The following is a 26,905-nucleotide window of genomic DNA, read 5'->3' as shown; positions in this document are numbered from 1 at the left end:
CAGTTCCCCCTTCCTCCTGTATTTTAAAGTTCTTTGCATTGGGGTGTAATCAATATTCAAATGGATACCTAATAGGTGTTCTTTTTTGGTAGAACTAATTAATCCTTATTAGTTGATTCAGTTTGTACACTGTTGACCTTTTGCCATGTCTATGCCAGGCTCTTCTTCCTTTAAGAAATTAAGTACTGATAAAGACACAAGAAGACAGAGAGAGACAATAGTAATTGATGTTTAAATAAATCTGAAAGGCAATTTTTGATCTTTATGCAGAGGTTATACACCCAGGTGGGTGACTCCACCATTACTGTCCACATAACTCAGCATTTTGCTCAGAGAGTCAACTGGTACTGATAAATGTGGCTATACTAATAAGTACCAAAATCAGAGAGTTTCAGGGATCGATCCGATGGCTTCATTTGACCATCCATATATAGATCTGTGTTTTCTGCACAGATGAAAATATGTAGCTGCATAAGAAATCATGGTGCTTCCATCTGAATTTTATATAATACAGATGTTATGACCATTGGACACCTGGTCATGTATACAATGCACCCGTGTCATGGTACCAGTCTATTATGAGCTGGCTTGCTAAATTGTAAAACACATGTTTCTAGGGAACTCCAGGTATTTATTTATGAAGATGAACACATTGGCATTCTTCTCGGTGTTGGCATGTTAAAAATAACAGGTAACACAGACATGTTCAAAACTAAAGCTTTCAATGTAGATTATAAATGCATTTCTATTCTGTTGATTGCAATTGTCAACCTACCTCACCGCCCAAGCAAACGGCATGCGATATTTCCCCAACTTGCTGCAGAACTGCCTGTTGGATTTTAGAATCTTTTGTGCATACTAAGGAAAAAAATAAATAGAGACATTGTTTAGAGTATCACTATAGAAACCGTCCATGTAAAATGGGAATAAATACTTTTCTGTGTTGTCTTATATTGAAAATCAGTGAAATCCTGCTTTACTGACCCAGAGATTCTACCCTATAAAGAGTGAAATGATGTCATCTGTGTTCAAATTATTGCATAAGGTTTTTCTTTCCTTAATTATTTTTTAAACATCCTCTCTTTATTCCTTTTTTACTTCTTGGCCATCCCACGTGGCATATGGGATATTAGTTCCCTGATCAGGGATCGAACCAGTGCCCCCTGTTTTGGAAGTGTAGAGTATTAACCACTGGATCACCAGAGAAGTCTCTCTTTCTTCTTAGTTTAGAAATTTTAAATGCAGAAAACACTCATCTTGGAATACCAACTTCACCCCCTGCCTCTTTCTTTTTCCTGACTTAAGAGACCTTAAAATATTGAATGGAAAGAGTTATCAAATTTACATTCACAGTTTGTCCTATATTTCTTTTTGTTTGTTATGACAGCAATCAGCAAATCTGTTCTGTCAAGAGTCACATGGTAAATATATAGGGGTCTGCGGGCCATGTAGTCTTTGTCTCAGCTTCTTAGCTCTGTCACCACAGCAGGAAAGCAGCCAAAGATAATCTTAAATGAATCAGTATATCTGTGTTTCAATAAAACTTTATTTACAAAAATAGGTGGCAGGCTGGGTTTTAAAGCACTCTCTCATAAATATGTTAGACACTGTCCTAAACTGTCACATACCCTCAAATTCAATTATTACACATTATTATACATCTTTGGGTGGATAATAAAAACTTTTTGTATTTATTTTCTATTAAAATAATAACATTCAATTATTTAAAAAATGCAGTAATTGAAAAGAGAAAGCAGAAACAATGTCCTGTAGTCCCACCATTTAAGGAACTTACAGCATTTTCTTTCTTCTTTCTTTCTTCATTTAGGTATTATTATAACTTGGTAAACAATTATTTTACTTTTTCGCTTAGTTCTGCATAAGCATTGCTGATGTCTTAGTAAACTGTTTTTCCTTGTTTCCAGTCAGATTAATCCTAACTTTTCATTATTGTTAACACTTTGGTCCTTGGGGGTTAAAATTTTATCCTCGTAAATTTATTTTCACCAATAGATTCTCAGTTACAATTACCGTATCAGAAAACATAAGCTGAGACTATATACTTTAAAAATTTCCAACTGGATACTCATTTCACTAACAAGGGACTATTTCAAGACTCATATTTATCAAACTTGATAATTCATCAAGGCAGTGAGAAAGTCACTTCCTAGGCAGGTTGATAAGTCCTGTGTCCCCAAGGAGGAGAAAGGGGCCTGGGGCTCTCGAGGAGGAGATAGGGGTCTGGAATCCTCAAGAGGACAAATGTCTTTTTTTTCCTCTACGTTTCTTAGTCTTGCTGCTGCTGCTAAGTCGCCTCAGTCATGCCCGACTCTTAGCGACCCCATGGACTGCAGCCCCCTGGCTCCCCCGTCCCTGGGATTCTCCAGGCAAGAACACTGGAGTGGGTTGCCATTTCCTTCTCCAACGCATGAAAGTGAAAAGTGAAAGTGAAGTCGCTCAGTTGTGCCCGACTCTTAGCGACCCCATGGACTGCAGCCTACCAGGCTCCTCCGTCCATTGGATTTTCCAGGCAAGAGTGGAGTGGGTTGCCATTGCCTTCTCCGTCCTTAGTCTTAGTCACATAAAACTTTTTTTTTCTTTAAGATGATTACACGACAAACAACTCAGTTTAAACTCTGTACTAAGGATTATATAACAACAATGTATCCTGCTTGAGGACAGTTTCTCCTTCCTGAAAACCTTCTGACTAATACTGGTATCTTAAAATGTATATTATGGGAGTGGCTCTGGTAAGATCTTTCTATTGTTAAATTCTAATCCTGTCATCTTAAAATGTAAATTGTGGGTGTGGGTCTGGTAAATTTTTACAACCTGGAGACATTCTTTTGATTTATTGTAATAACCAATTGAAAAAGTATATAATTTCCTTGCTAAGACTAGCGAGGAGGGCACTCTCTGTCCCCCTTCTCATGCCTATGTCAGAGGCTTTCTCTGTCCCTTTTGATACTTTAATAAAACTCTGCTACACAAAAGCTCTTGAGTGATCAAGCCTGGCCCCTGGTCCAGAAGCTAAATCTTTGGAGATCAGGAATCTGACATTGTTCACCTTAACCTATCAGCAGTGTGATTTTTGTTTCTTGAAAGTAACTGAAATCATTTATAAAAAGATCATGCATTACCTTGTTGGAGTCTGGATTTTTAATATAAGGTTCAGCACCACTTGCGATGTTTCCCATCAGTACTTTTTCAATTTTGGCCACTAAAACAATTTCAGAGTGTGGATTGCTTACAGAAAATATAGCCTGTATACAAAGAAAACAAATAATAAGCATTTAGGAAACCACAATGAAGACATATACAAAAGTCTACTTTTACAGTACAACTTTAGGGGAATTTTTATTTGGAAAACTACTCATCTTATGTAATCTATTGGTAAGAACAATGCAACAAACATCTTCCCTCCTATGAGAGATAAACAGAAGTGCAACCTGCTTTGGAAATTTTAGCCATTCTTCTGGAAATCCCTTGATGTGAGGTTCTCCTGATTGTCTGGGAGTGACAGTGTCTACGTTTCCATTTTCCACAGCCACAGATGCCCCTAAGAGCATCTGCCTGACAGCAGTGTGGTTTAGATCCACATGGAAATCGGCAGAAATCTTCCTGCTGTCTCTGAGGTCATAAAGTGCCACACTCACAAAAAAAGGCTCAATCTGTGGGAAGAAGAAAGAATTGGTGGTTTTGACATAAAACCATTACACAGACAATAGGCTCTTTAGTATAGCATTTAATAACACAATAGATAAAGTACTACTGAGAGAGTCAATTACTAGGCAGGTTGATAAGGAGTCTGGGGAAGAGACAGAGAGGAGGAGAGAGGGGTCTGGGGCTCTCAAGGAGGAGATAGGGGTCTAGAATTCTCAAGGAGGAGGAAAGGACAAATGTCTTTTTTTTCTCTACATTCCTTAGTCTTAGTCACATAAAACGTTTTTTTTTTTTTTTTTCTTTAAGCCAAGAACTGATGATTACACAACAAACTCAGTTTAAATTTTGTGCTGCTGCTAAGTCACTTCAGTCGTGTCCGACTCTAGGCAACCCCATAGACGGCAGCCCGCCAGGCTCCCCCGTCCCTGGGATTCTCCAGGCAAGAACACTGGAGTGGGTTGCCATTTCCTTCTCCAATGCATCAAAGTGAAAAGTGAAAGTGAAGTCGCTCAGACACGTCCGACCCTTAGCATGGACTGCAGCCTACCAGGCTCCTCTGTCCATGGGAATTTCCAGGCAAGAGTGCTGGAGTGGGGTGCCACTGCCTTCTCCGAAACTCTGTACTAAGGATTATATAAGAACAATGTACCCCGCTTGAGAACAGTTTCTCCTTTCTGAAAGTGAAGTTCAGTCGCTCAGTCGTGTCTGACTCTTTGCAACCCCATGGACTGCAGTGCACCAGGCTTCTCTGTCCATCACCAACTCCCAGAGTTTACTCAAACTCATGTCCATTGAGTCAGTGATGCTATCCAACGATCTCATACTCTGTCGACCTCTTTTCCTCCTGCTTTCAATCTTTCCTAGCATCAGGGTCTTTTCCAGTGAGTCAGTTCTTGCCATCAGGTGGCCAAAGTATTGGAGTTTCAGCTTCAGCATCAGTCCTTCCAATGAATATTCAGGACTGCTTGCCTTTAGGATGGACTGGTTGGGTCTCCTTGAAGTCTCTCAAGAGTCTTCTCCAACACCACAGTTCAAAAGCATCAATTCTTCATGCTCAGCTTTCTTTATAGTCCAACTCTCATATCCATACATGACTACTGGAAAAACCATAGCTTTGACTAGATGGACCTTTGCTGGCAAGGTAATGTCTCTGCTTTTTCATAGCTTTTCTTCCAAGGAGCAAGCATCTTTTAATTTCATGGCTGCAATCATCACCTGCAGTGATTTTGGAGCCCAAGAAAATAAAGTCTGTCACTGTTTCTCCATCTATTTGCTATGAAGTGATGGACCAGATGCCATGATCTTAGTTTTCTGAATGTTGAGTTTTAAGCCAAATTTTTCACTCTTCTCTTTCACTTTCATCAAGAGGCTCTTTAGTTCTTCTTTGCTTTCTGCCATAAGGGTGGTGTCATCTGCATATATGAGGTTATTGATATTTCTCCCAGCAATCTTGATTCCAGCTTGTGCTTCACCCAGCCCAGCGTTACTCATGATGTACTCTGCATATAAATTAAATAAGCAAGGTGACAATATACAGCCTTGATGTACTCCTTTCCCGATTTGGAACCAGTCCATTGTTCCATGTCCAGTTCTAACTGTTGCTTCCTGATATGCATACAGGTTTCTCCAGAGGCAGGTCAGGTGGTCTGGTATTCCCATCTCTTGAAGAATTTTCTACAGTTTGCTGTGATCCACACAATCAAAGGCTTTGGCATAGTCAATAAAGCAGAAATAGATGTTTTTTCTGGAACTCTTTTGCTTTTTTGATGATCCAACGGATGTTGGCAATTTGATCTGAACATCTGGAAGTTCATAGTTCACATACTGTTGAAGCCTGGCTTGAAGAATTTTGAGCATGACTTTATTAGCATGTGAGATGAGTGCAACTGTGTGGTAGTTTGAGCATTCTTTCTGAAAACCTTCTGACTAATCCTGATATCTTAGAATGTATACATTATGGGAGTGGGTCTGGTAAAATCTTTCTATTTTTAGTTCTAATCCTGTCTTCTTAAAATGTAAATTATGGGAGTGTGTCTAGTAAGATCTTTACAACCTTGAGACATTATTTTGATTTATTGTAATAACTAACTAAAAAAGTTATAATTCCCTCACTTAGACTAGCGAGGGGGACACACTCTGTCCACCTTCTGATGTCTATGTCAGAGGCTTTCTCTGTCCCTTTTTCATACTTTAATAAACTCTGCTACACAAAAGCTCTTGAGTGATCAAGCCTCGTCCCTGTTCCTGAAATTAAATCTTTGGAGATCACAAATCCGACACCATTCACTGTAAGCTATCATTACTATTTATATAGTATAATATTTCTATTTGTGTTATATGTAATACATAATACTATATATTACATATGTTATATATTCATTAAATATATTTTTCCTTACTTCTTTATTTTGGTTGAGTCATGCGTCATATGGGATCTTAGTTTCCTGACCAGGGGTCAAACTTGTGCCCCCTGCACTGGCAGTTTATTACATGTAATGTGCAAAATATAATATTTGTATAAAATCATATAATACACACACACATATTATATATGTGTGTGTGTGTGTATAGACTCATGGATTGTTATTTTATTCAGTAAATTTCCATTGCTTACTATCATTATTTAGAGTGATACTCAAGTTGTCCTAGATTTGGCTAGAGGTACACCCTTCATTTGGAGAAGGCAATGGCACCCCACTCCAGTACTCTTGCCTGGAAAATCCCATGGACGGAGGAGCCTGGTGGGCTGCAGTCTATGGGGTCGCTGGGAGTCGGACACGACTGAGCGACTTCACTTTCACTTTTCACTTTCGTGCATTGGAGAAGGAAATGGCAACCCACTCCAGTGTTCTTGCCTGGAGAATCCCAGGGACGGGGGAGCCTGGTGGGCTGCCGTCTGTGGGGTTGCACAGAGTCGGACACGACTGAAGTGACTTAGCAGCAGCAGCACACCCTTCATTGTAGCTCCTATGTCTCTATGGCAGGTCTTCATCGTTTTTGGAATACCTCTTTCTATACCCAACAAGGTTTTTCGGGTTCGTCTTTACTCTTCATGCCCCAGCCATTCCTCCAAAGACCCTTGGTTCCTGTGAATGAGGGTGACACTTTGAAATCAAGATCTGGGTGCTTGTTAGGCTCACTGTTTCTGGGACACACACCCACATACATGCTGCTGCTGCTGCTAAGTCGCTTCAGTCGTGTTCGACTCTGTGCGACCCCACAGATGGCAGCCCATGAGGCTCCCCCGTCCCTGGGATTCTCCAGGCAAGGACACTGGAGTGGGTTGCCATTACCTACATACACACAATATTCACAGCTATAATTGTAACTGAGCAGGACTCCATGGGGTCTTCCCAGGACAGGCCTTCCCCCATATCCTTTGCTTTAGCATCTTTCTGAAGTACCTAGATAATATTAATAGTTGTTGTTTAGTTACTCAGTCGTGTCCAACTCTTTGTGACCCCATGGATTGTAGCCTGCCAGGTTTCTCTGTCCTTGGGATTTCCTAGGAAGAACATTGGAGTAAGTTCCCATTTCCTTCTTCACGGCCTTCTCTGGTGGCTCAGATGGCAAAGCATGTGCCTAGAATGCAGGAGACCAGGGTTCGATCCCTGGGTCGGGAAGATTCCCCTGGAGAAGGAAATGGCACCCCACTCCAGTACTCTTGCCTGGAAAATCCCATGGATGGGGGAGCCTGGTAGGCTATGGGGTTGCAAAGAGTTGGACCTGACTGAGCCACTTCACTTTCTTTCTTTCTCCAGGGATCTTCCCGACCCAGAAATCAAACCGGTATCTCCTGCATTGGCAGGCGGATTCAGGATTCTTTTATCACTGAGTCACCTGGGAAGCCCTAGATAATAGTATTTCATGCAGATTTCCTGAGTTGTTTTGCAGATAGGAAACCCACCCCGCCTCCCCGCCCGCGCCACCCCCCACCGCCCCTCCCCCCCAGCTAAAAAGCAAGAACTACTTGATGACCATGAGCACATAGCCCCAGGCCTCCTTGAGCCTAAAGATGAATAATGTTAACCCCTGTGACAGGACGCTGCTACCTCACCATCAGCCAATCAGAGAACTGTTCACAAGCTGGTCACATACCCTGAGATGCCCGTGTCATCTTCCCTTTAAAAATGTTTTGCTGAAACCTTTTGGAGAGCTAGAGGCTTTTTAGGGCATGAGCCAACCTGCCTCCTTGCATGGCCTTGCAATAACCTTTCTCTGCTCCAAGGTCCTATGTTTCAGTTTGTTTGGCCTCTTTCTGCTTCAGGCACATGAACTTGTGTTAACAATGATTTCTTTATCACTATCTGTATGTGAATATTTGCAAAAAACTCATGGGTTCGTACTGTAGCTCCATTTCCAGTCAAGATCCTCAAAGGTTCCTTCTAAGCTTTCCCTTTTTCATATTTGTAAATATTTCTTCCAGTAGCGAAAAACCTGACTCATCATTAATTACTTATTTCTTCAATCAGTTTACTTTTGGTTTCAAAGTAACCCATCTCCCAATCAGAGTAGCATCTGTGGCACCTCTGAGTCTCCATGTGGCTTTCTCCCCCAAATCATCTGGGGTTCTTGGGCTCACTCAGCTCCAAGCCTCAGTGCCACTGCCCCCTCGACCTCTTGCTACCATGCTAGGAAGGAAGAGGAAGATGTGACTAAAGGGAAAATGAGAAGGTAAAGGAAGATGGAAAGGGAAGGAAGAGTTTCTTATTTGAGTAAAGAAGTAGAAGTTTGGTAAAGAGGAGTTTATAAGGGCTTCCAGTAAGTGGAGTGACATGGGCAAAGTCACAAAGACATGAAAAAACACAGGTTTAGAGTGAGATCAGAGTGGAAACACAACATTAGGATGTGTTTGTAGAAAATACACTGGAGAAACATTAGGGAGGTACAACTAGAAGCCTTGGAAACTCATTGCGTGTGTGTGTGTGTGTTGGTTGGTTGGAGAGACGGTTCACAGGGGCATGAATTAAAGAAAATCCTTAGGTTTGGGACTATAGAAATTAATTGAATGACAATGCCATTCACTAATGCATAGGATGAAGATACAAAGATGAATTCTTCAGTACAGAAAGTCATTTGTAGGACATTCCAGGAGCAGTGGGGTATATGAGTGTTGAGTTCAGTCAAGGAAATTGGGCTGGAGAGTAGAAAACGAAAGATTTGGGTGTGTCATGCTTTCCTGTGTCATGCTTTCCTGTTCAAGCATGAAATGAAAAAAAGAGAAAATCCTAGGAAATGGCAAAATGGCATCACAGGAAATACGAACATGCATGGGATAGAGGTGGGAGTAGGAAAACCAGTTTACAAAGAAGACTGGGGAGTGGTGAGGGATTTTTAAAAACAAGTTGATAAAAACATTTAATGCTGCCAGAGTATCACAGACACTGAAGGAGAAAGATTTAATAAAGAAATAATTTTCAACTAGAAAAATGTCAAATGCAACAGAATTTAAATAGGACAGAAATATAGATATGTAATTATATTCACATATATATGTACATATATACACATGAGTAATTATATGTATACATAAGTAAATACATGCATATGTAATTAACTATAGACTTCTTAAAATGTATATAATTATAAAAAGTTTTTAAAGTTTTGTTTATGCTACTTAATCTTGAACTGATGCCTCTCATCCACCAATATTTTGTGGATCAGTTCAGTTCAGTTCAGTCACTCAGTCGTGTCCGACTCTTTGTGACCCCATGAATCGCAGCACGCCAGGCCTCCCTGTCCATCACCATCTCCCGGAGTTCACTCAAACTCACGTCCATCGAGTCGGTGATGCCATCCAGCCATCTCATCCTCTATCATCCCCTCTTCCTCCTGCCCCCAATCCCTCCCAGCATCAGAGTCTTTTCCAATGAGTCAACTCTCTGCATGAGGTGCCCAAAGTACTGGAGTTTCAGCTTTAGCATCATTCCTTCCAAAGAAATCCCAGGGCTGATCTCCTTCAGAATGGACTGGTTGGATCTCCTTGCTGTCCAAGGGACTCTCAAGAGTCTTCTCCAACACCACAGTTCAAAAGCATCAATTCTTCAGTGCTCAGCTTTCTTCACAGTCCAACTCTCGCATCCATACATGACCACTGGAAAAACCATAGCCTTGACTAAATGGACCTTTGTTGGCAAAGTAATGTCTCTGCTTTTCAATATGCTGTCTAGGTTGGTCATAACTTTTCTTCCAAGGAGTAAGCGTCTTTTAATTTTATGGCTGCAGTCACCATCTGCAGTGATTTTGGAGCCCAAAAAGATAAAGTCTGATACTGTTTCTGCTGTTTCCCCATCTATTTCCCATGAAGTGATGGGACCAGATCCCATGATCTTCGTTTTCTGAATGTTGAGCTTTAAGCCAACTTTTTCACTCTCCTCTTTCACTTTCATCAAGAGGCTTTTTAGTTCCTCTTCACTTCCTGCCATGAGGGTGGTGCATTGTAGGTTATATACAAAAAACACATTGTGAGCAAGTTTATCACTATACAGACTCACTCATGCCATAGATTTTGCTGAATGTTTAATAAGTATCTTGTGTTCTTTGAAATGCAGGAATATGGCTAGCTTATAATAAGGGTATTAGTTTAATTCCTTAATATTAGCAATATTTGGCAGAGCCCTTGCTGTTAGAATTATACATATAAAATAAAATTCAACAAATTAAAAAAAAATAAGACAAAATGTAAAAGTTTCATATTTTACCAATTTAATTTAGAAAAACTCCTGGTTTGTGGTACTGGTAGTCTGCCAAGAGATGAAAAATACAAAATTAAATGAAATAATTCAGGTAGGAACCCAAAACACATTGAACGTCAAAGAAAAAAATCCTTATTATTATTATTTTGCAGATTGCCCCCCTTTGATTTTCACTTCTGTTTTGTTAATGGAAACAAATTACCTACTTTGATAATCAATCAAAAATAAAGCTCATATGGTGATTCACTTATTTCTTCCAATTTACCTTTTCAACTTAAATGTCACATCTTACTTTTTGAATCACTGGTTTTTCAATAAATATAGCAAAACACCTACAAAGCCCAATGAATCATCACAGGTTTCTTGCTTAAAATTCTGTACTTCTCTTTAAAAAAATTTAAGAACATGAAATTCTAAATGTACTTCTGCTGTAAAGCAGCTTCATTAGTTCAGATTTTTGGATCAATTTCTATTTTCAAAGAAATATTTTATACTCTAAAGCCATCAACTTGAAGTTGGTTTTCAATTGACTGACTGAAAAATTATATGCTGTCATGTATTGTTTCCTCATCATGAAAAAGTTCTTTTGGGGAGTCTTTTTAAAAGCTCATTCATTAAATGCAACTGCATTGTTGTTGGCTCTTCAGCAACTTGGAGAAACATTTCAATTAGTTTAAAAGCATGTTCGCTGAGTTGAAAACAATGAGTTTAAAAATAGCGACATGAATAAATGAGTGTCACTGAATAATCGCAAAAAGATTTTTTAAAACAATGCCATTACATATAAAACTGAAGTTGAGTCCAGATGAGGCTGTTTTATCAGGTTTTTACATTGTTTATAAGCACTGAAATTATTCTTAAAAGTATTTTCTTAGTTGCTGTTTTAACATTTGTATCAATTACAAAATTAATTAAAAATGATACAAACAGAACACTTGAAAACAACTTTGGCCTGACAGATATGAAAGGGCTCCTGAAAGCCGCTCTTTGAATTGGACATATTCTCTTGTCCGAGACTGCGCCAAATACGAACATCTAGCTACTGAATATGGGCTTTAATATAAAGATAGGAATCCAACGGGCTCCCCAGGTGGCGCTAGTGGTAAAGAACCAGCCCTCTAATGCACAAGATTTAAGAGATGCGGGTTCGATCCCTGGGTTGGGAAGATCCCCTGGAGAAGGAAATGGCAACCCACTCCAGTATTACTGCCTGGAGAATCCCATGGACAGAGGAGCTTTGAGAGCTACAGTCCATAGGGTCGCAAAGAATGGGACACGACTGATATGACTTCACACGCACACATAGGAATCCACGTGGAGGGAGTCACATGTCCCTGGCACTGGAAAGAAAGCCCATTCTCTTTGATGTTTGTTTATAAATTTGAGTTTTTAATCACACTTAAGGATGTACTCGGAGAAGGCAATGGCACCCCACTCTAGTACTCTTGCCTAGAAAATCCCATGGATGGAGGAGCCTGGTGGACTGCAGTCCATGGAGTCGCTAGGAGTCGGACACAACTGAGCGACTTCACTTTCACTTTTCACTTTCATGCATTGGAGGAGGAAATGGCAACCCACTCCAGAATTCTTGCCTGGAGAATCCCAGGGACAGGGGAGCCTGGTGGGCTGCCATCTATGGGGTCGCACAGAGTCAGACACGACTGAAGCAACTTAGCAGCAGCAGCAAGGATGTACTGCAGCCATGAAATTAAAAGACGCTTACTCCTTGGAAGGAAAGTTATGACCAACCCAGATAGCATACTCAAAAGCAGAGACATTACTTTGCCAACAAAGGTTCGTCTAGTCAAGGCTATGGTTTTTCCTGTGATCACGTATGGATGTCAGAATTGGACTGTGAAGAAGGCTGAGCACTGAAGAATTGATGCTTTTGAACTGTGGTGTTGGAGAAGACTCTTGAGAGTCCCTTGGACAGCAAGGAGATCCAACCAGTCCATTCTGAAGGAGATCAGCCCTGGGATTTCTTTGGAAGGAATGATGCTAAAGCTGAAACTGCAGTACTTTGGGCACCTCATGCGAAGAGCTGACTCATTGGAAAAGACTCTGATGCTGGGAGGGATTGGGGGCAGGAGGAGAAGGGGACGACAGAGGATGAGATGGCTGGATGGCATCACTGACTCAACGGATGTGAGTCTGGGTGAACTCCGGGAGTTGGTGATGGACAGGGAGGCCTGGCATGCTGCAATTCATGGGGTCGCAAAGACTTGGACACAACTGAGCGACTGAACTGAAGGATGTACTTTGGCTTCCCTGGTGGCTTGGCAGTAAAGAACCTGCCTGCCAATGCAAAAGACTTGGGTTTGATCCCTGAGTTGGGAAGATCCCATGGAGAAGGAAATGGCAATCCACTCCAGCATTATTGTCTGGGAAATCCCATGGACAGAGGAGCCTGGTGGGCTACAGTCCATGGGGTTGCAGAAGAGTCAGACATGACTTAGCAACTAAACAACAACAAGGATGTATTTGGTCAAAAAAAGAATTCATTTTTATTTAATAAAATGATTAAGTGATATTATGATTTAGGTTAAATTTTCCTGATATTTCTAAATAGCTTCAAGACTAAGTTTCTAGTTTTATTTTTTTAAATCCCAAGTGAAAGTATGTTCTGAATACTCCTCCTAACACTTTCACATAAAGGAACATTTTTCCTGCCATAGTCATCCTCCACGTGGCCACATCTACCATGCTCTTCTGTGGCTTCATGTTACTCAGCTTCTTAGCACCATTCCACACAGCTGACTCTCTTTTTTGGCCTCGTGAGTCAGTCTTTCCTGGTTTATCCCTACATCAACGACCATTCCTTCTGAGTTTTCTTTGGTCACTTCAGTATTCATTCATTTAATATTTCCTACATACACAGAAATTTCTCCATGATTCCCTGTAAGTCACTGCCTGGACTAGCCTTTCAGATTTATATCTCTGCTCATGCCATTCCCTTGAGTTCTAAACCTGTGTTTGAATCTGCCTAATGAACATCTTGACTTGGATATTGAATAGGCCAATTACACTTCACATGTCCATCATGTACTTTTTGGCCTGTATCCCCCAAATCTGCTCTTCCTCTAGTCTTATCCTCCTAGTAATGACACCCCTATGCATATAAGGGTCTAAAGCAAAACTTAGAGACTCATCCTTGAGATTTTTCTTCTCCTTATCCTGAATATCCCATATATCCAAAAAATCTGTCAATTCAATTTACAAAACGTCAGTCAAACCCATCCATTGCTCGCCTTCCTCTTTGCCAGTCCTAGAGCAAGCCACACTGTGAACTGTAGTAATAAACTTGTTTTCCTTAGTCACCTCGTTTCTTTCAGTCCATTCCTCCAATGGGATGTTTTAAGAACACAAATTCTTAAATTAGAATTAAGAATTAGAATTAGATCAAACCATTTTAAAGTGCTTCAAACCCTAGGATCGCCTCCAATTACACTAAGGATAAATCCAAACTCTTCACTACAGTGTACAAGACCCGATCTACTCTTATTCTGCGCTGTTTCTCCCACCCCATCTTGGTCTGCCCTTCCCTTCACTATCTCCTTTCAGTTCCTAGACTCTGCCAATGTTTACCAGTCTCAGGGAACTTCACACTTGTTCTTTCTTCTGCCTGGAACCTTTTACCCTGACCTGATGTTTTCCCTTTCTCAACCTTGGTCTCTGTTCAAATGTCACCCTCTCAGAGAGGTCTCCTGCGGTCATCTTATCCTCAGTAGCCCTCCTCTCAGTTATTCTGTATCATATCTCTATATATTGATTTACTTTAAAGAACTCTGCACAGTGTGCAAGTTTCTTGTTAATTCATTTGTTTCCTTATTTACTTCGGTCTTTTCCCAAAGATTCTAATCTTCAAGAGGCCGGGGACTTGTTCATCTTGTTCCCTGCTGTTTCTCCAGTACTTAGAACAAGTCTGTGGCTTCCCTGATAGCTCAGTTGGTAAAGAATCTGCCTGCAATGTAGGAGACCCCAGTTCGATTCCTGGGTTGGGAAGATCTGTTGGAGAGGGGGAAAAGCGACCCACTCCAGTATTCTGGCTTGGAGAACTCCATGGACTGTATAGTCCATGGGGTTGCAAAGAGTCCTTGGAAGAAAAGCTATGACCAATCTAGACAGCATATTACAAAGCAGAGACCTTACTTTGCCGACAAAGGTCCATCTAGTCAAAGCTATGGTTTTTCCAGTAGTCATGTATGGATGTAAGAGCTGGACTATACAGAAAATTGAGCACCGAAGAATTGATGCTTTTAAACTGTGGTGTTGGAGAAGACTCTTGAGAGTCCCTTGGACTGCAAGGAGATCTAACCAGTCCATCCTAAAGGAGATCAGCCCTGAGTGTTCATTGGAAGGACTGATGCTGAAGCTGAAATTCCAATACTTTGGCCTCCTGGTGCGAAGAACTGACTCAATGCAAAAGACCCTGATGCTTAGAAAGACTGAAGGTGGGAGGAGAAGGGGTTGACAGAGGATGAGATGGTTGGATGGCATCACCAACTCGATCGACATGAGCTTGAGTAAACTCCAGGAGTTGGTGACGGCAGGGAGGCCTGGCGTGCTGCAGTCCATGGGGTCACATGGTAGTCAGACATGACTGAGCGACTGAACTGAACTGAACTAGAACAAGTCTAGCTCCATTAGGTGCACTGAACAAAGTATTTGCTCGAGAATGAATAAACTCAACTTTAACTACTTTCACTCTGTCACATACCTAGGGCAAGTTACAGTTTATAAAATATGAAGAAGCTTCATTTTGGGGGAAGATTCTTACTGGAAATACATTTAAGTTTTAGCTCATTTGTCAACAAGAATCTCATAGGTAACACTGAAAACATCAATATCTTGCATGCATCATATTTACAGATTCTCCTCATTAAACCTGAGGTCCACAGCACACACCATTACCCTGCTACTAGAATAGGAAGAAGGAGGTTCAGAGAAACATTAAGGTACCTGAAGACCCACGGGAAGCAGGTTACAGTCTTTCTGAAAGGGCTCACCCATTTGCCCGCTACTCACCATCAAACTAACAAGGCTTATTTTACTACATCATAAATAGAGAGGTGTACGGACTGTGTATACAATTTGCAGAAAAATGTCATACTGTTTCTATCTTCTAAAAGCAGATGTGGCTTGTATCATGGATTTGGAAATAAGTTCTTTAAGGTGAAAGATGAAAATTGAGGGATGATTTATTAGAAATAAGAACAGAATGCATTAAAAAAGAATGAAAAGGAACACACCAATATATTAACAATGATTTTTGATGTTAAGATTGAGTACTTTTTCTTTCTTTCTTTATAGTTCAACCTTTGACAATATTTATGCTATCAAAATGTGCCCTTCCCACCCATACATTCACAATTAGTATAGAACTGTCCCTTAGAATACTAAAAATGAACTCTCAAGAGAGCCCATTTAGTAAGAAGAGGAATCTTGTATTGATTTAATGAGTACAGTGATGTTTCCCAAATATCAGTGAAGCACCTTTCCCCCCTACCATTTACATGTATTATTTATTTAATATTTATATATTATTCTACTTGACTCACTATTTAGCCTTGTTGTAAGCAGCAGTAGCTATGAAATCACAGGGTTAATTTGTTCATTATAAATATTCTCTAATATACATTAAAATTAACATATGAACATTAAAAATGTGGATTTAAAAGCCATAAAGTTCCACCAGGAAGATACAAACTGGAAACTCTGAACTATTGGGCTGATTTAATGGAAAGAACCATAAAGCAGAGTCCCTTTGTTACTTCTTCTGTATGTTAAAAGGGAAATTTTGTGGCAGTATAATTGACAATTCTACTTCAGAACTTGTACACTTTAGTCAAGTGGAAAAATGCTGTCAATCATATTCCTTGGTACAATAGAGGGTGTGAACTCAGTGCCTGGAATCATCAGGAATAGAAAAGATTTTAACGAGGGTGGTGTGATGTTGGCTGAGGGTACAGGATGTATCAGAAGAGAAACTTACATTCGTTGTCGGATCATTTTCATTCTCTGTCACACATCCCTGAAGATTTAAGTTGAGAGCTTTGCAAATGATCATGATTCTCTTGGCGGCCTTCTCTTCAAATGGTTTGATCACAAACTCGGGTTCTAAAAGGTCTTTTTTCTGAAGTTTCAAGCTCTAAAAGAGTTTGGAAAGTTTTACTCAACATACACCCATCATAAGAAAAGAGTTTCTAAATTATAAACAGCAACTATACAAGTCAAGTTCACATCTGCTTAAAGAGAATTCCGACTTACATCTATATCTGGATCCAGTGAGAACAGATTTAGCCTCTCCATGTTTCGAGTTGCTTTGACAGTCTCTTCAGTTTCTGTGAGGTACTACAGAGGAAACAGTGTTAGTTCTTAGTTTCTACTTGGCTGGAAACCTACAGCCCAGCCCCACACACATGGCCAAGAAACAGTCCCTTAGTATTATCACTGTTTTAATATCATCCATCAACACTCTGCAATCTTACAGAAACATGCTTTTTGTTTTCTGACTGTTGTGTTTCTTAGTCTAAATCTTAAAGCATTTACATTTTTTCCATGAAAGCGATAAGTAAGAAGTAATTTGAGTTTATTTGCACAGAAAAATGTCAGCTTTATTACTTTCGTGAAGTCTGGGTGCAGGCTGTTTTCTGAAGAATCAGCTTCCTCTGGTGTGCTTTCACAAGTTACAGCATTATCCAGGGAATCTTGAAAAGATACATCAAGACCAGGTCATTAAATAATCTTCATGAATCACTCATTTTTAAAGCCTGTGACATATCGAAACTGGGTTAGACTCAAGAGCGATGAGGAATGGACACTGGTGAGAAGATACCTTCACTGTGCCCTGGCTCTAGTCCTCCACATAGTTGGAAAAACTGGGCCTGGAAATCGGATGTCCTGGTGATCATTTTGGGACACTCTTCATGACACCATCCTGGGCCCATAAGAACTCTGGACCCTTACAATACTACATTCATACTTGGGGTTGTCTTGTCTCACTTCATCAGTGTATACTAAAGCTTTCTTACATATGAAAATATTTTTGATAATTCTGACTCTCAGGCCATCAACATAAAACCTACATTCTAGCTTCAGTTAGTTAAACTCTCTAGGACTCTGGAAACATTAATATTCTAGTTGATGATGATTAAGTAAATCATGAGTGTAAAACACCTTCTACGGTATATAGCAGGAGTTAAAACCAACACTAATTTTCTTCTTCTTTATCCCATGACTCTCGTACATGAGAGGCTACCAGAACTTAAAGACTCTTTGGGGGACCTCTCTGGTGGTTCAGTGGTTAAAAATCCTCCTTCCAATGCAGAGGATGTGGGTGAATCCCTGCTGGGGGAACTAAGATCCCACATGCCCTGGGGGAACTAAGTCTGAGTGTCATAACTAATATCCAATGCAGTCAAATAAATAAATTAACTAAAAAGATAAAGACTCTCTGGTTTTAATGTACCATGTATTGTGCAAAATGTCTTAGAACAGTTTTCCTTTGGGAGGAGTGACTGAGAATAAACTTGTCTTCCACATGACTATTAATATAAACCTGTTTTCCTCCTCTTCTTCTCACCATTTTTTCCCCTTTCTCTTGCTCTCTTCTCTTTGCCTAGAATGGCTTAGAGTCTGATGAAAGAACTGGGATGGGCAGAAGAAAAATTTTTTATCTTATAAAAATCTCTGATCTCATGCAAAATTTATGGAACTTTCACAACTTGCCTTATCTCCATGGGGTCAAAAGCACACATGAAAGATGCTTTTCAACTATAAGGAAAGGATGTATGTTTGCCATTACACAGTAATGTTCATTAATTAAATTTAATGGGATCCATAAAACACAGAATCTCTCCTCTAACATCCCATTAGACATGGTCATTTTTTAAAAATATTGCTGATCAATGATTCCCAATATCATTTGCTGGATGTCGGCCTCAAATCACTGCCAGTCAACTTAAAAATCATACCTCTGTGAGGTGACCCCCACTATTCAGTAAAAGTAAAGGTTTGGGGGGTGATTTCCTGGAGCAAATAGCTCAGGGTTGGATGAGCTAGACCTGACAGCTACCAGGGTTACTAGCAGCTAAAATGAACCAAATGCACAGGTCATAGTTGGCAAGGGAGGCGGGTAGTGTGCTCACCCAGCCCCAGATCCGTGAGCTCTGCACTCCTCCTGCCCTGAGGGGGCCCCTCAGGACTGATCTGCAGGATTCGGTTGAGGGTGTGGATCCATTCATCCATATCTGACTCAGTCTCAGCCGCCAACACAAAATAGGTCAGGTCATTCATTTTCAATTCAAAGGCATATTTTCTTAGCCTGTTATTCTGCAGCATAAAAAGAAAAAAATACCAACTAAGTCTTAGAGAGTGAGAGAGATTTTGTCATGGGGTTTTCCACACAAGGAGATGATGTCAAGGAGATTTTCCAAAACAGATAAAAGTTTAGATGGCTAAGAATTATTTTGGGCTTTCCAGGTGGTGCTAGTTGTAAAGAATCTGCCTGCCAATGAAGTAGACATAAGAGACATAGATTTGATCCCTGGGTGGGGACAGGTCTGGAGGGCTATAATCCATGGGATCACAAAGAGCTGGACATGACTGAGTACACCACATCTGCATCTACAAGAATTATTTTATTTGGTTTCTTTCAAGGATTTTTGGACAAAGAAGATATTTTAAGGTTTTTGTTGACTGGGTGAGCATGTGGGCTCAAACATTTCATCTTCAGGCCTGGGGGAAGTGTATTCTAAGCTTCTTTAAACAGTTGCTTTGAGTTGCTACCTTCACTTTCTCACCTTGTGTTCTGTCCACAATTCACTCCAGTTGTGATTTTGACCCCATCATATCCCAGAGGCTGCACTTGCCAAGGTCACCAACAAACTCTACGTTGCTGTACTACCCCAAGGGCTATACAATCTCTGTTAACCTTTCAGCAGAATTGACACAGTGGCTACTTCCTCCTTCATGAAACCCATCTCTCTCTGGTTCCCATGACTACACTCTATTTCAGTTTTCTTTCCTCCTGAATAGCAACCACTTTTCAGTCACCTCTACTGGCTCTTCCTTACCTTGTGACTTGTCATGCTAACCTCAGCTCTGCCTTAGACTCTTTTCTTCCTTATCTGGTCCAATAACTTTAAATGACATCCACATGCCAGGGGCTCCCAATTCCTTTCTCTGCCTCTGGCTTCTTCATCAACCTCCAGACTTTTGTCTTACTTGACATCTCTACTTGCATTTTGTGACCATGAGGTTTTATTCTAGTTTGCTGGATGTGTTCCCATCATAGACTTTGTTGCTGCCATAAAGGCCTGAAACAACCCTCCCATCCCACTCACCAGGTATGTATTTACATACATAACACCATGTTTGCCCTTCACGTACTTAGGTGACTTGTATTCACTCTTCAGATCTGAACTAAAATTATCCTTGCTCAATGAAACTTCCTCAGTTCCCCAGTTAGGACAATGTTCTTGTCTTCCAGGGTATGCACAAAAATTTGGGATTGCATGCTTATTCACTTTTATTTGTTTGCACAGCATATTCCTCCCTTCCAACTGCCTTCATGAGAGCTGGAGCACCACTATAGCCTTCACAGTGCCATCACACAGAAGGATTCAACAGTGCATTTAAAACAATTATTTCTTATGAATGGGACAGAAGAGGTTCCAATCTTGGGGAATGAATGAACAACTGAAGAAATACACTAACAAATGAAAAACAGAATTTTCTGTTGTGCAGAGAATTAAAGTGGTCTGATTTGATGAGTAACTACCTTAGATTAGACTTTCACAGAAGGTGAAATCTATAAAGAGAAGTTAGCTGTTTAAAGATCAAAGAAGCACAATTAAAGTAGTGGGAATACAAAAGCAGATTATTATAGTAGTTTATATACATTTCTGCCATGAGATTAGAAATATAAATGCAAAGTAGAAACTTCCCCGAATGATAACTAGAATTATGTAACCTGGGGTGGTTGAAAGAATTCCTGAAGATATTCTGTCTTCAAATCACTCCCAGGTAACTCTGATACAAGTATTCAATTCTTACCCACACTGTTCTAAAGCCTAAGAGCGCTCACAGCTGTAGTAAAGCAAGACTCTATACAATTAAAGTAAGTAAAATGCAAATAAGAGTAGAAATCGAAGATGAGAGTGGCACCATAGTGTGGGAGTACAACTTAAACATCAAGGTATAAACTCTTTCTGAGAACAAGATTGCTGTTTCTTGGAGGCAAAAGAGAATAATCTTTAATATACTTCTGGTAATCTTCTCTTCCTTTGGGATGCTCTGAGAACTTCCCAAAATAGCTTTCAACTTCCACAATAGCATGATTACTACTACAAACATGACACTTATTAAACATTTGCCGGCTATATATCTGGCCCTGTGTTGAGGAGTTTACAGTCATCATTTTTATTTAAATCTCATAACAACTCTATGAAAGACACTATTATCATTCCATTTAGCATATGAAAACACTGAGGCTTGGGGAGACAAATGAAAACCTGCTCGAAATACATGGACACCAAGTGGTGGAGACAGGAAGTAATCCTTTTATACTTTAATACCCCCTGAGACAACCCAGCACAAGGAAGATGTTCATTGGTTGCTGTTCTTCTTTGCCACCTGCTGGGCATTATCACACTCTAAAGGGGCAGCCATGCCTGGGGGTGCTGGTTTCTGAAAGTAGACACTGGGACAACATGCAAGCCTCAGGAAAAAGAAAAATTTGGGGACTGAAGAAGAAAAAAGAATTAGCTAAAAAACTAACTGATCCTCACTGTGGGGTTTAACAGCTCAAGTGGCACTTTCTAGACTCTGCCAAGGACAAGGGCTTTGCTCATATTCATGCTGCTAAGTCACGTCAGTCGTGTCCGACTCTGTGCGAGCCCAGAGATGGCAGCCCAACAGGCTCCCCCGTTCCTGGGATTCTCCAGGCAAGAACACTGGAGTGGGTTGCCATTTCCTTCTCCAATGCACGAAAGTGAAAAGTGAAAGTGAAGTCGCTCAGTCCGACTCTTCCCGACCCCATGGACTGCAGCCTACCAGGCTCCTCCATCCATGGGATTTTCCAGGCAAGAGTACTGGAGTGGGGTGCCATCGCCTTCTCTGGCTCATATTCATACTTTCCCATTATTGTCAATTATTATTATTTCTTTGCCCTGTAAGGATTCCCTTGCAGACTGGCATTTTCAATAGCCCATGAGCCCAGGGCGGAAGGTGACTAGTCATCCTCAGTGCAGTGACAGTGTTCATTCTTAAAAGGTTCTATCAGGTTTGTATTTTGTGCTGGGCAAAAACAGACAAGGTCTCTGCCCAGACAGGGGAGACAGGTGTTAACCAATTCATCATCCAAATGTGAAATTGGAAGGTAAATGTGCTTAACTTCTGTATGAATGTACTGAAGTAGAGGAATAAATAAACTGTGGAAAATTCTGAAAGAGATGGGAATACCAGACCACCTGACCTGCCTCTTGAGAAATCTGTATGCAGGTCAGGAAGCAACAGTTAGAACTGGACATGGAACAACAGACTGGTTCCAAATAGGAAAAGGAGTACGTCAAGGCTGTATATTATCACCCTACTTGTTTAACTTATATGCAGAGTACATCATGAGAAATGCTGGACTGGAAGAAACACAAGCTGGAATTAAGATTGCTGGGAGAGATATCAATAACCTCAGATATGCAGATGATACCATCCTTATGGCAGAAAGTGAAGAGGAACTAAAAAGCCTCTTGATGAAAGTGAAAGTGGAGAGTGAAAAAGTTGGCTTAAAGCTCAACATTCAGAAAACGAAGATCATGGCATCCCGTCCCATCACTTCATGGCAAATAGATGGGGAAACAGTGGAAACAGTGTCAGACTTTGTTTTTTTGGGCTCCAAAATCACTGCAGATGGTGACTGCAGCCATGAAATTAAAAGACGCTTACTCCTTGGAAGGAAAGTTATGTCCAACCTTGATAGCATATTGAAAAGCAGAGACATTACTTTGCCAACAAAGGTCCATCTAGTCAAGGCTATGGTTTTTCCAGTGGTCATGTATGGATGTGAGAGTTGGACTGTGAAGAAGGCTGAGGGCCGAAGAATTGATGCTTTTGAACTGTGGTGTTGGAGAAGACTCCTGAGAGTCCCTTGGACTGCAAGGAGATCCAACCAGTCCATTCTGAAGGAGATCAGCCCTGGGATTTCTTTGGAGGGAATGATGCTGAAGCTGAAACTCCAGTACTTTGGCCACCTCATGCGAAGAGTTGACTCATTGGAAAAGACTCTGATGCTGGGAGGGATTGGGGGCAGGAGAATAGGGACAGAGGATGAGATGGCTGGATGGCATCACTGACTCGATGGACATGAGGCTGAGTGAACTCCAGGAGTTGGTGATGGACAGGGAGGCCTGGCGTGCTGCGATTCATGGGGTTGCAAAGAGTCGGACACGACTGAGCGACTGAACTGAATTGAGAGGAATAAAAATCAAGGTATAGACATTCTTTTTTGAGAACAGGATTGTTATTGCAGCATGAGAATTGCAACATGAAAATACTACTATTCTTACAGAACTCTCTGTGTTCTGTGAGAATACAGAAAAGATAACTTTGACGAGTAAAATGCCACAGCTTTATATATATATATATATATATATATATATATATACACATATATTTGTATAAATTCCTTTACTAAAGTTAAATTTATATAGAGTGAAATACACAAATCAAGCTTTTGACAAATGCATAAACTTATGTAATCCACACCCAGCTTTTTCAGATCATTTTGGCTTCAATGTAAACAGAATGGGGGGGGCAGTGGCTGGAAAGGCAGTGACCCCAACATTTCCTATGCAAAGCAAACATCTGGGTAGTTTCTTTAAGAATGCAAATTCTTAGAAGCTATGCTGTCCTCAAGAGGGAGGGCCAGACCCCTTCACACACCCTCCCACACACTTCCCCGGGTGCTGAAGAAGGAGGTCCATAAAACCGCCTATGACCTGCACTGACAGAGAGGGTCTAAGGTCAAAGACAGTTGGCCGAGAGCAGGAATGAAAGACAGACGTGCGTCCCATGACAGTATCATACCTTCAAAACACCACGGGAACAGAATAGACCCTCAGGAAAGAATAGAAGTGCTCAGAGCAGATCTAAAGTAGCTGAGTGGAGCAGGACGCAAACAAATCTCAGTGTTTTCTTGAAAACAAACAAATGAAAGAATCTGCTTGACTAATCTGATGCTGTAAATAATGGGGAAGGGTAGATGCAAAGCCGCGTAAAATGCTTGTATTAGGTCCAAATTAAAAGTGGATTGAGCTGCAACTTGCTTTCAAATGGAGATGTCAAGGAACTAATAAAAAATTACAAAAATTGATTTTCTAAATTGCCTTCTGTATGTGAATTAAATATGGCTGACAACGTCAACAATATTACATATTTTAAAAAATCTGAGCAAAATATAATAAGCCCTTGTTTCTCAAAAAGGGGTATTTATAAATGAAATAAATATTCTATTCACAACTTCTCTCAAAAGCCAAATTATCTTTTTCTCCTTGGAGTGAAAGAGAACTACTTTCAGTGCAGAGAAGCTTATGCTGGGGAAGATTAAGATGCCTTAAGTGGTTTTCTATCTCACCCTCTGTAATCTTCAAGATAATGGCATATAAAACAGCAAAAAAGAAAGGACCAGAAGTAGAAAACCAATGGGACATTTTAATAACCGTGAAATGCAATGTTAAGTCATTAAAATGATAATCAAGAAGTAATCGTATTCTTCTTCTCACTCCTCAAATCTTCCTTTATTTTCCTGAAATCAGTATCCCTGGTGACTGATACAGTTTCTTTGTTCATTCAAGCTCACCACAGTCTATCTACATGACTTCATAAATAAAAGGAAACTGGAAATATGTCCTAATGCCATCCGATGTGCTTAATGAGTTGTGGCAAACGGATTGCTTTTCACACTGCTCACCTAGAAAAGCTTTGAAATAGATACTTCAATGAAACCACTAAAGCCAATGGAGGATGGAATATTGAAGGGAGTTATCCAAGCAAAATATGCCACTGTACCTGTTCTGTTGCTGGCATCTTTGACAGAATTTTGAAGAAACAGGAGAAGAGCCACACAACATCAAATTCAGGTTAGTGGTATTGGTGGCTACTATCCATGCAATCCTTTCCATTCTCTGTATGTTCATTCGTTCAAATACATACTTGTTCAATACATACAAAAATATATTGGCTATTTTCTATGTGCTAGATAGAGAGCACTAAAAAATGTTCAAGTGACGTGCTTGCCCCCACGGAACTTACATTCTAGTGCAATGTAATGTCAGGAAACAAGCAATATAACGTGCAATATATATATATATATGCAATATATGTATTACATTGGAGTATGAAATGGCAATCTAGTAGTCTTGCCTGGAAAATCCTGTGGACAGAGGTGCCTGGCAGGTCACAGTCCATGGGGTCACAAAGAGTTGGCCATGGCTGAGTACATATACACACATTTGTATAATACACTGTAGCATCATGCAGTAATATCATTCTTGCAAATGATATCAGAACCTAGTTTTTGAGATGTGTCACACATGTTTAATTACTCATGCACATGCTATATTTATTCTGTGTTTTTTGGCGCATCTTTCCATAGGTGAGAAGCTCTTTGAAGACAGGAACCACATCTAATTTATGTTTGGCTTTCCCACAAAGCTTTGCATGTAGCAAAATTTTCCATATATATTTGCTGAAATAAATGCTACATCTAAATTTCACGGCTTAAAATGACACACATCTATCTTCAGAGTGTTTCTTCTGCCTGTTGGCTTATGTAGGATAAATGTATTGATATGTATCTATGCAAGCATACCCACTAGATATATGATCACCAAAGTATTTCCTTGGGCATCTTTCTGTAAATCTGGATTTTCCTCAGCCTCAAATCTAATTTTTCCACTTATTAGCTCTGTTACTTGGGCAAGTCACTTTATCTCTCTGAGCTTTATTTTAATAAATTGAGACAATAATAATGCATTTTCCTTAACTGTTGTCAAATACTATATTAGATGAAGAAGATTACAAGTGTCATTCTGGTTTTTATTTTTATCACGGGAAGTGAGATTCTTAACCACCAAGGTTTGCTGGGGGGTTTATAAGTTATAGGTGACTTCTAAATTTGTTTTCATTGGCAGGTACACATTTTTTTTTTCCTTCCCATTATGACTGCCTTTACGTGGGCACACACAGTCTGAGATGCTCTGTGTTATCTCACACAGGAGAAGGAAGTGACCCTACTTCCTGTAGTGGTCTGGGCTGCAGAAAGCATCTGAATGTTTAGACTTTGGTTAAGCCTCAAAGGCCATTATCTTGGGACCTATATTCACAAGGTAGCAGATCCAGGACCTAGGAGGAAACTAACAATGTTCAGTTCCAGATGCGTGCATGCGTGCTCAGGCGTGTCTGGCTCTTTGCCACCCCATGGACTGCAGCTCACCAGGCTCCTCTGTCCATGGGATTTTCCAGGCAAGAATACTGAAGCAGGTTGCCATGCCCTTCTCCAAGGGATCTTTCCAACTCAGGATCAAACCTGGGTCTCCTGTGTTGGCAGGCAGAGTCTTTACCACTGCGTCACCTGAGAAGCCCATTCAGCTTTAAGCCTTTATGTATAAAGTGACTTCAGTCATTGTCACTGTTAATATTGGGGCACTGAGTAGATGGGATTCCTGGGCTATTTACTCCGTTCAGAGTGGCAGTGGCGTCCATCTGGGATGGATGGATGGATAAATGAATGAATGAGTGAATGAATGAATGAATAAATGAGAAGACTCTGAAGGAACAAGACAGGATAGATTAGGCTTAAATAGCTCTTAATCTCAGACCAAAACTGAAATAGCAAAAGTTGGAAGTTTTGCTTCAGACTGGAAATGAGGGGTATAAAACAGATCTAGTACTGTTTCATGACACTACAAAGAGTGGAAAACTACTGTAAGGTCTCTATTTTACCAAGATCAGGAAATTCCTAACCATAAACATCACCTAAAGTCTCTGAGGGGCTTCCCTGATGGCTCAACAGGTAAAGAATCTGCCTAAAATGCAGGTGACACAAGGGACTCGGTTTCAATCCTTGGATTGGGAAGATCCCCTGGAGGAGGAAAATGGCAACTCACTCTAGTATTCTTGCCTGGAAAATGCCATGGACTGAGGAGTCTGGTGGGCTATAGTCTGTGAGATAGCAAAGAATCAGACAGGACTGAGTGACTAATGCTTGCAAAGTCTCTGAGAATTTTGGGTAGGAGTTTCTCTCTACTTGAAGTAGCCCTTAAAACATATTTCTGAGAATTCCAAGCCGTGTACTCCTAGGAAAAATGGTGCTATAGAATGGGTTTGAATGAAGCAAACTAAAATGGCTTATTCATGAAAGAGTGTTATGAGCTGGAACGCACTGAGAATGCTGGGTGGTAGGCAGCACTTTCTGAGGCAAACTGTTTTTCTTCTCTTTTATTCAAGTGAAACTGACAATGATTCTTAATAAAATAGGTCTGACTCATTCT

At 40.4% G+C, this 26,905-nt stretch overlaps 1 protein-coding gene across 20 annotated transcripts in view; it reads right to left on the bottom strand.

The window, feature by feature from the left end:
* Nucleotides 1-26,905, bottom strand: part of DOCK10 (dedicator of cytokinesis 10) — a 304,405-nt gene that overhangs the window by 96,466 nt on the left and 181,034 nt on the right. For all 20 annotated transcript variants that reach the window (XR_015150938.1, XR_015150936.1, XR_015150933.1 and 17 more), the window contains exons 8-14: nt 18,506-18,689; nt 16,980-17,065; nt 16,626-16,709; nt 16,351-16,506; nt 3,450-3,671; nt 3,141-3,263; nt 776-858 (exon numbers count right to left, since the gene is read on the bottom strand). Coding sequence is in view for 16 of the 20 variants with exons in the window: in XM_086365856.1 (XP_086221982.1) it covers nt 776-858; nt 3,141-3,263; nt 3,450-3,671; nt 16,351-16,506; nt 16,626-16,709; nt 16,980-17,065; nt 18,506-18,689 (938 nt within the window). In the remaining 4 variants the exon portion in view is untranslated. The remainder of the gene's footprint in view (nt 1-775; nt 859-3,140; nt 3,264-3,449; nt 3,672-16,350; nt 16,507-16,625; nt 16,710-16,979; nt 17,066-18,505; nt 18,690-26,905) is intronic.

This window comes from Bos grunniens, chromosome 2 (genome assembly GCF_055505025.1).
Source record: "Bos grunniens cultivar Pamir isolate PY7600 chromosome 2, Bosgru_T2T1.0, whole genome shotgun sequence".
In the NCBI taxonomy this organism is placed as follows: Eukaryota; Metazoa; Chordata; class Mammalia; order Artiodactyla; family Bovidae; genus Bos; species Bos grunniens.
The sequence above is the reverse complement of the archived record's forward strand: the minus strand, read 5'-3'. Positions and strand labels throughout refer to the sequence as shown.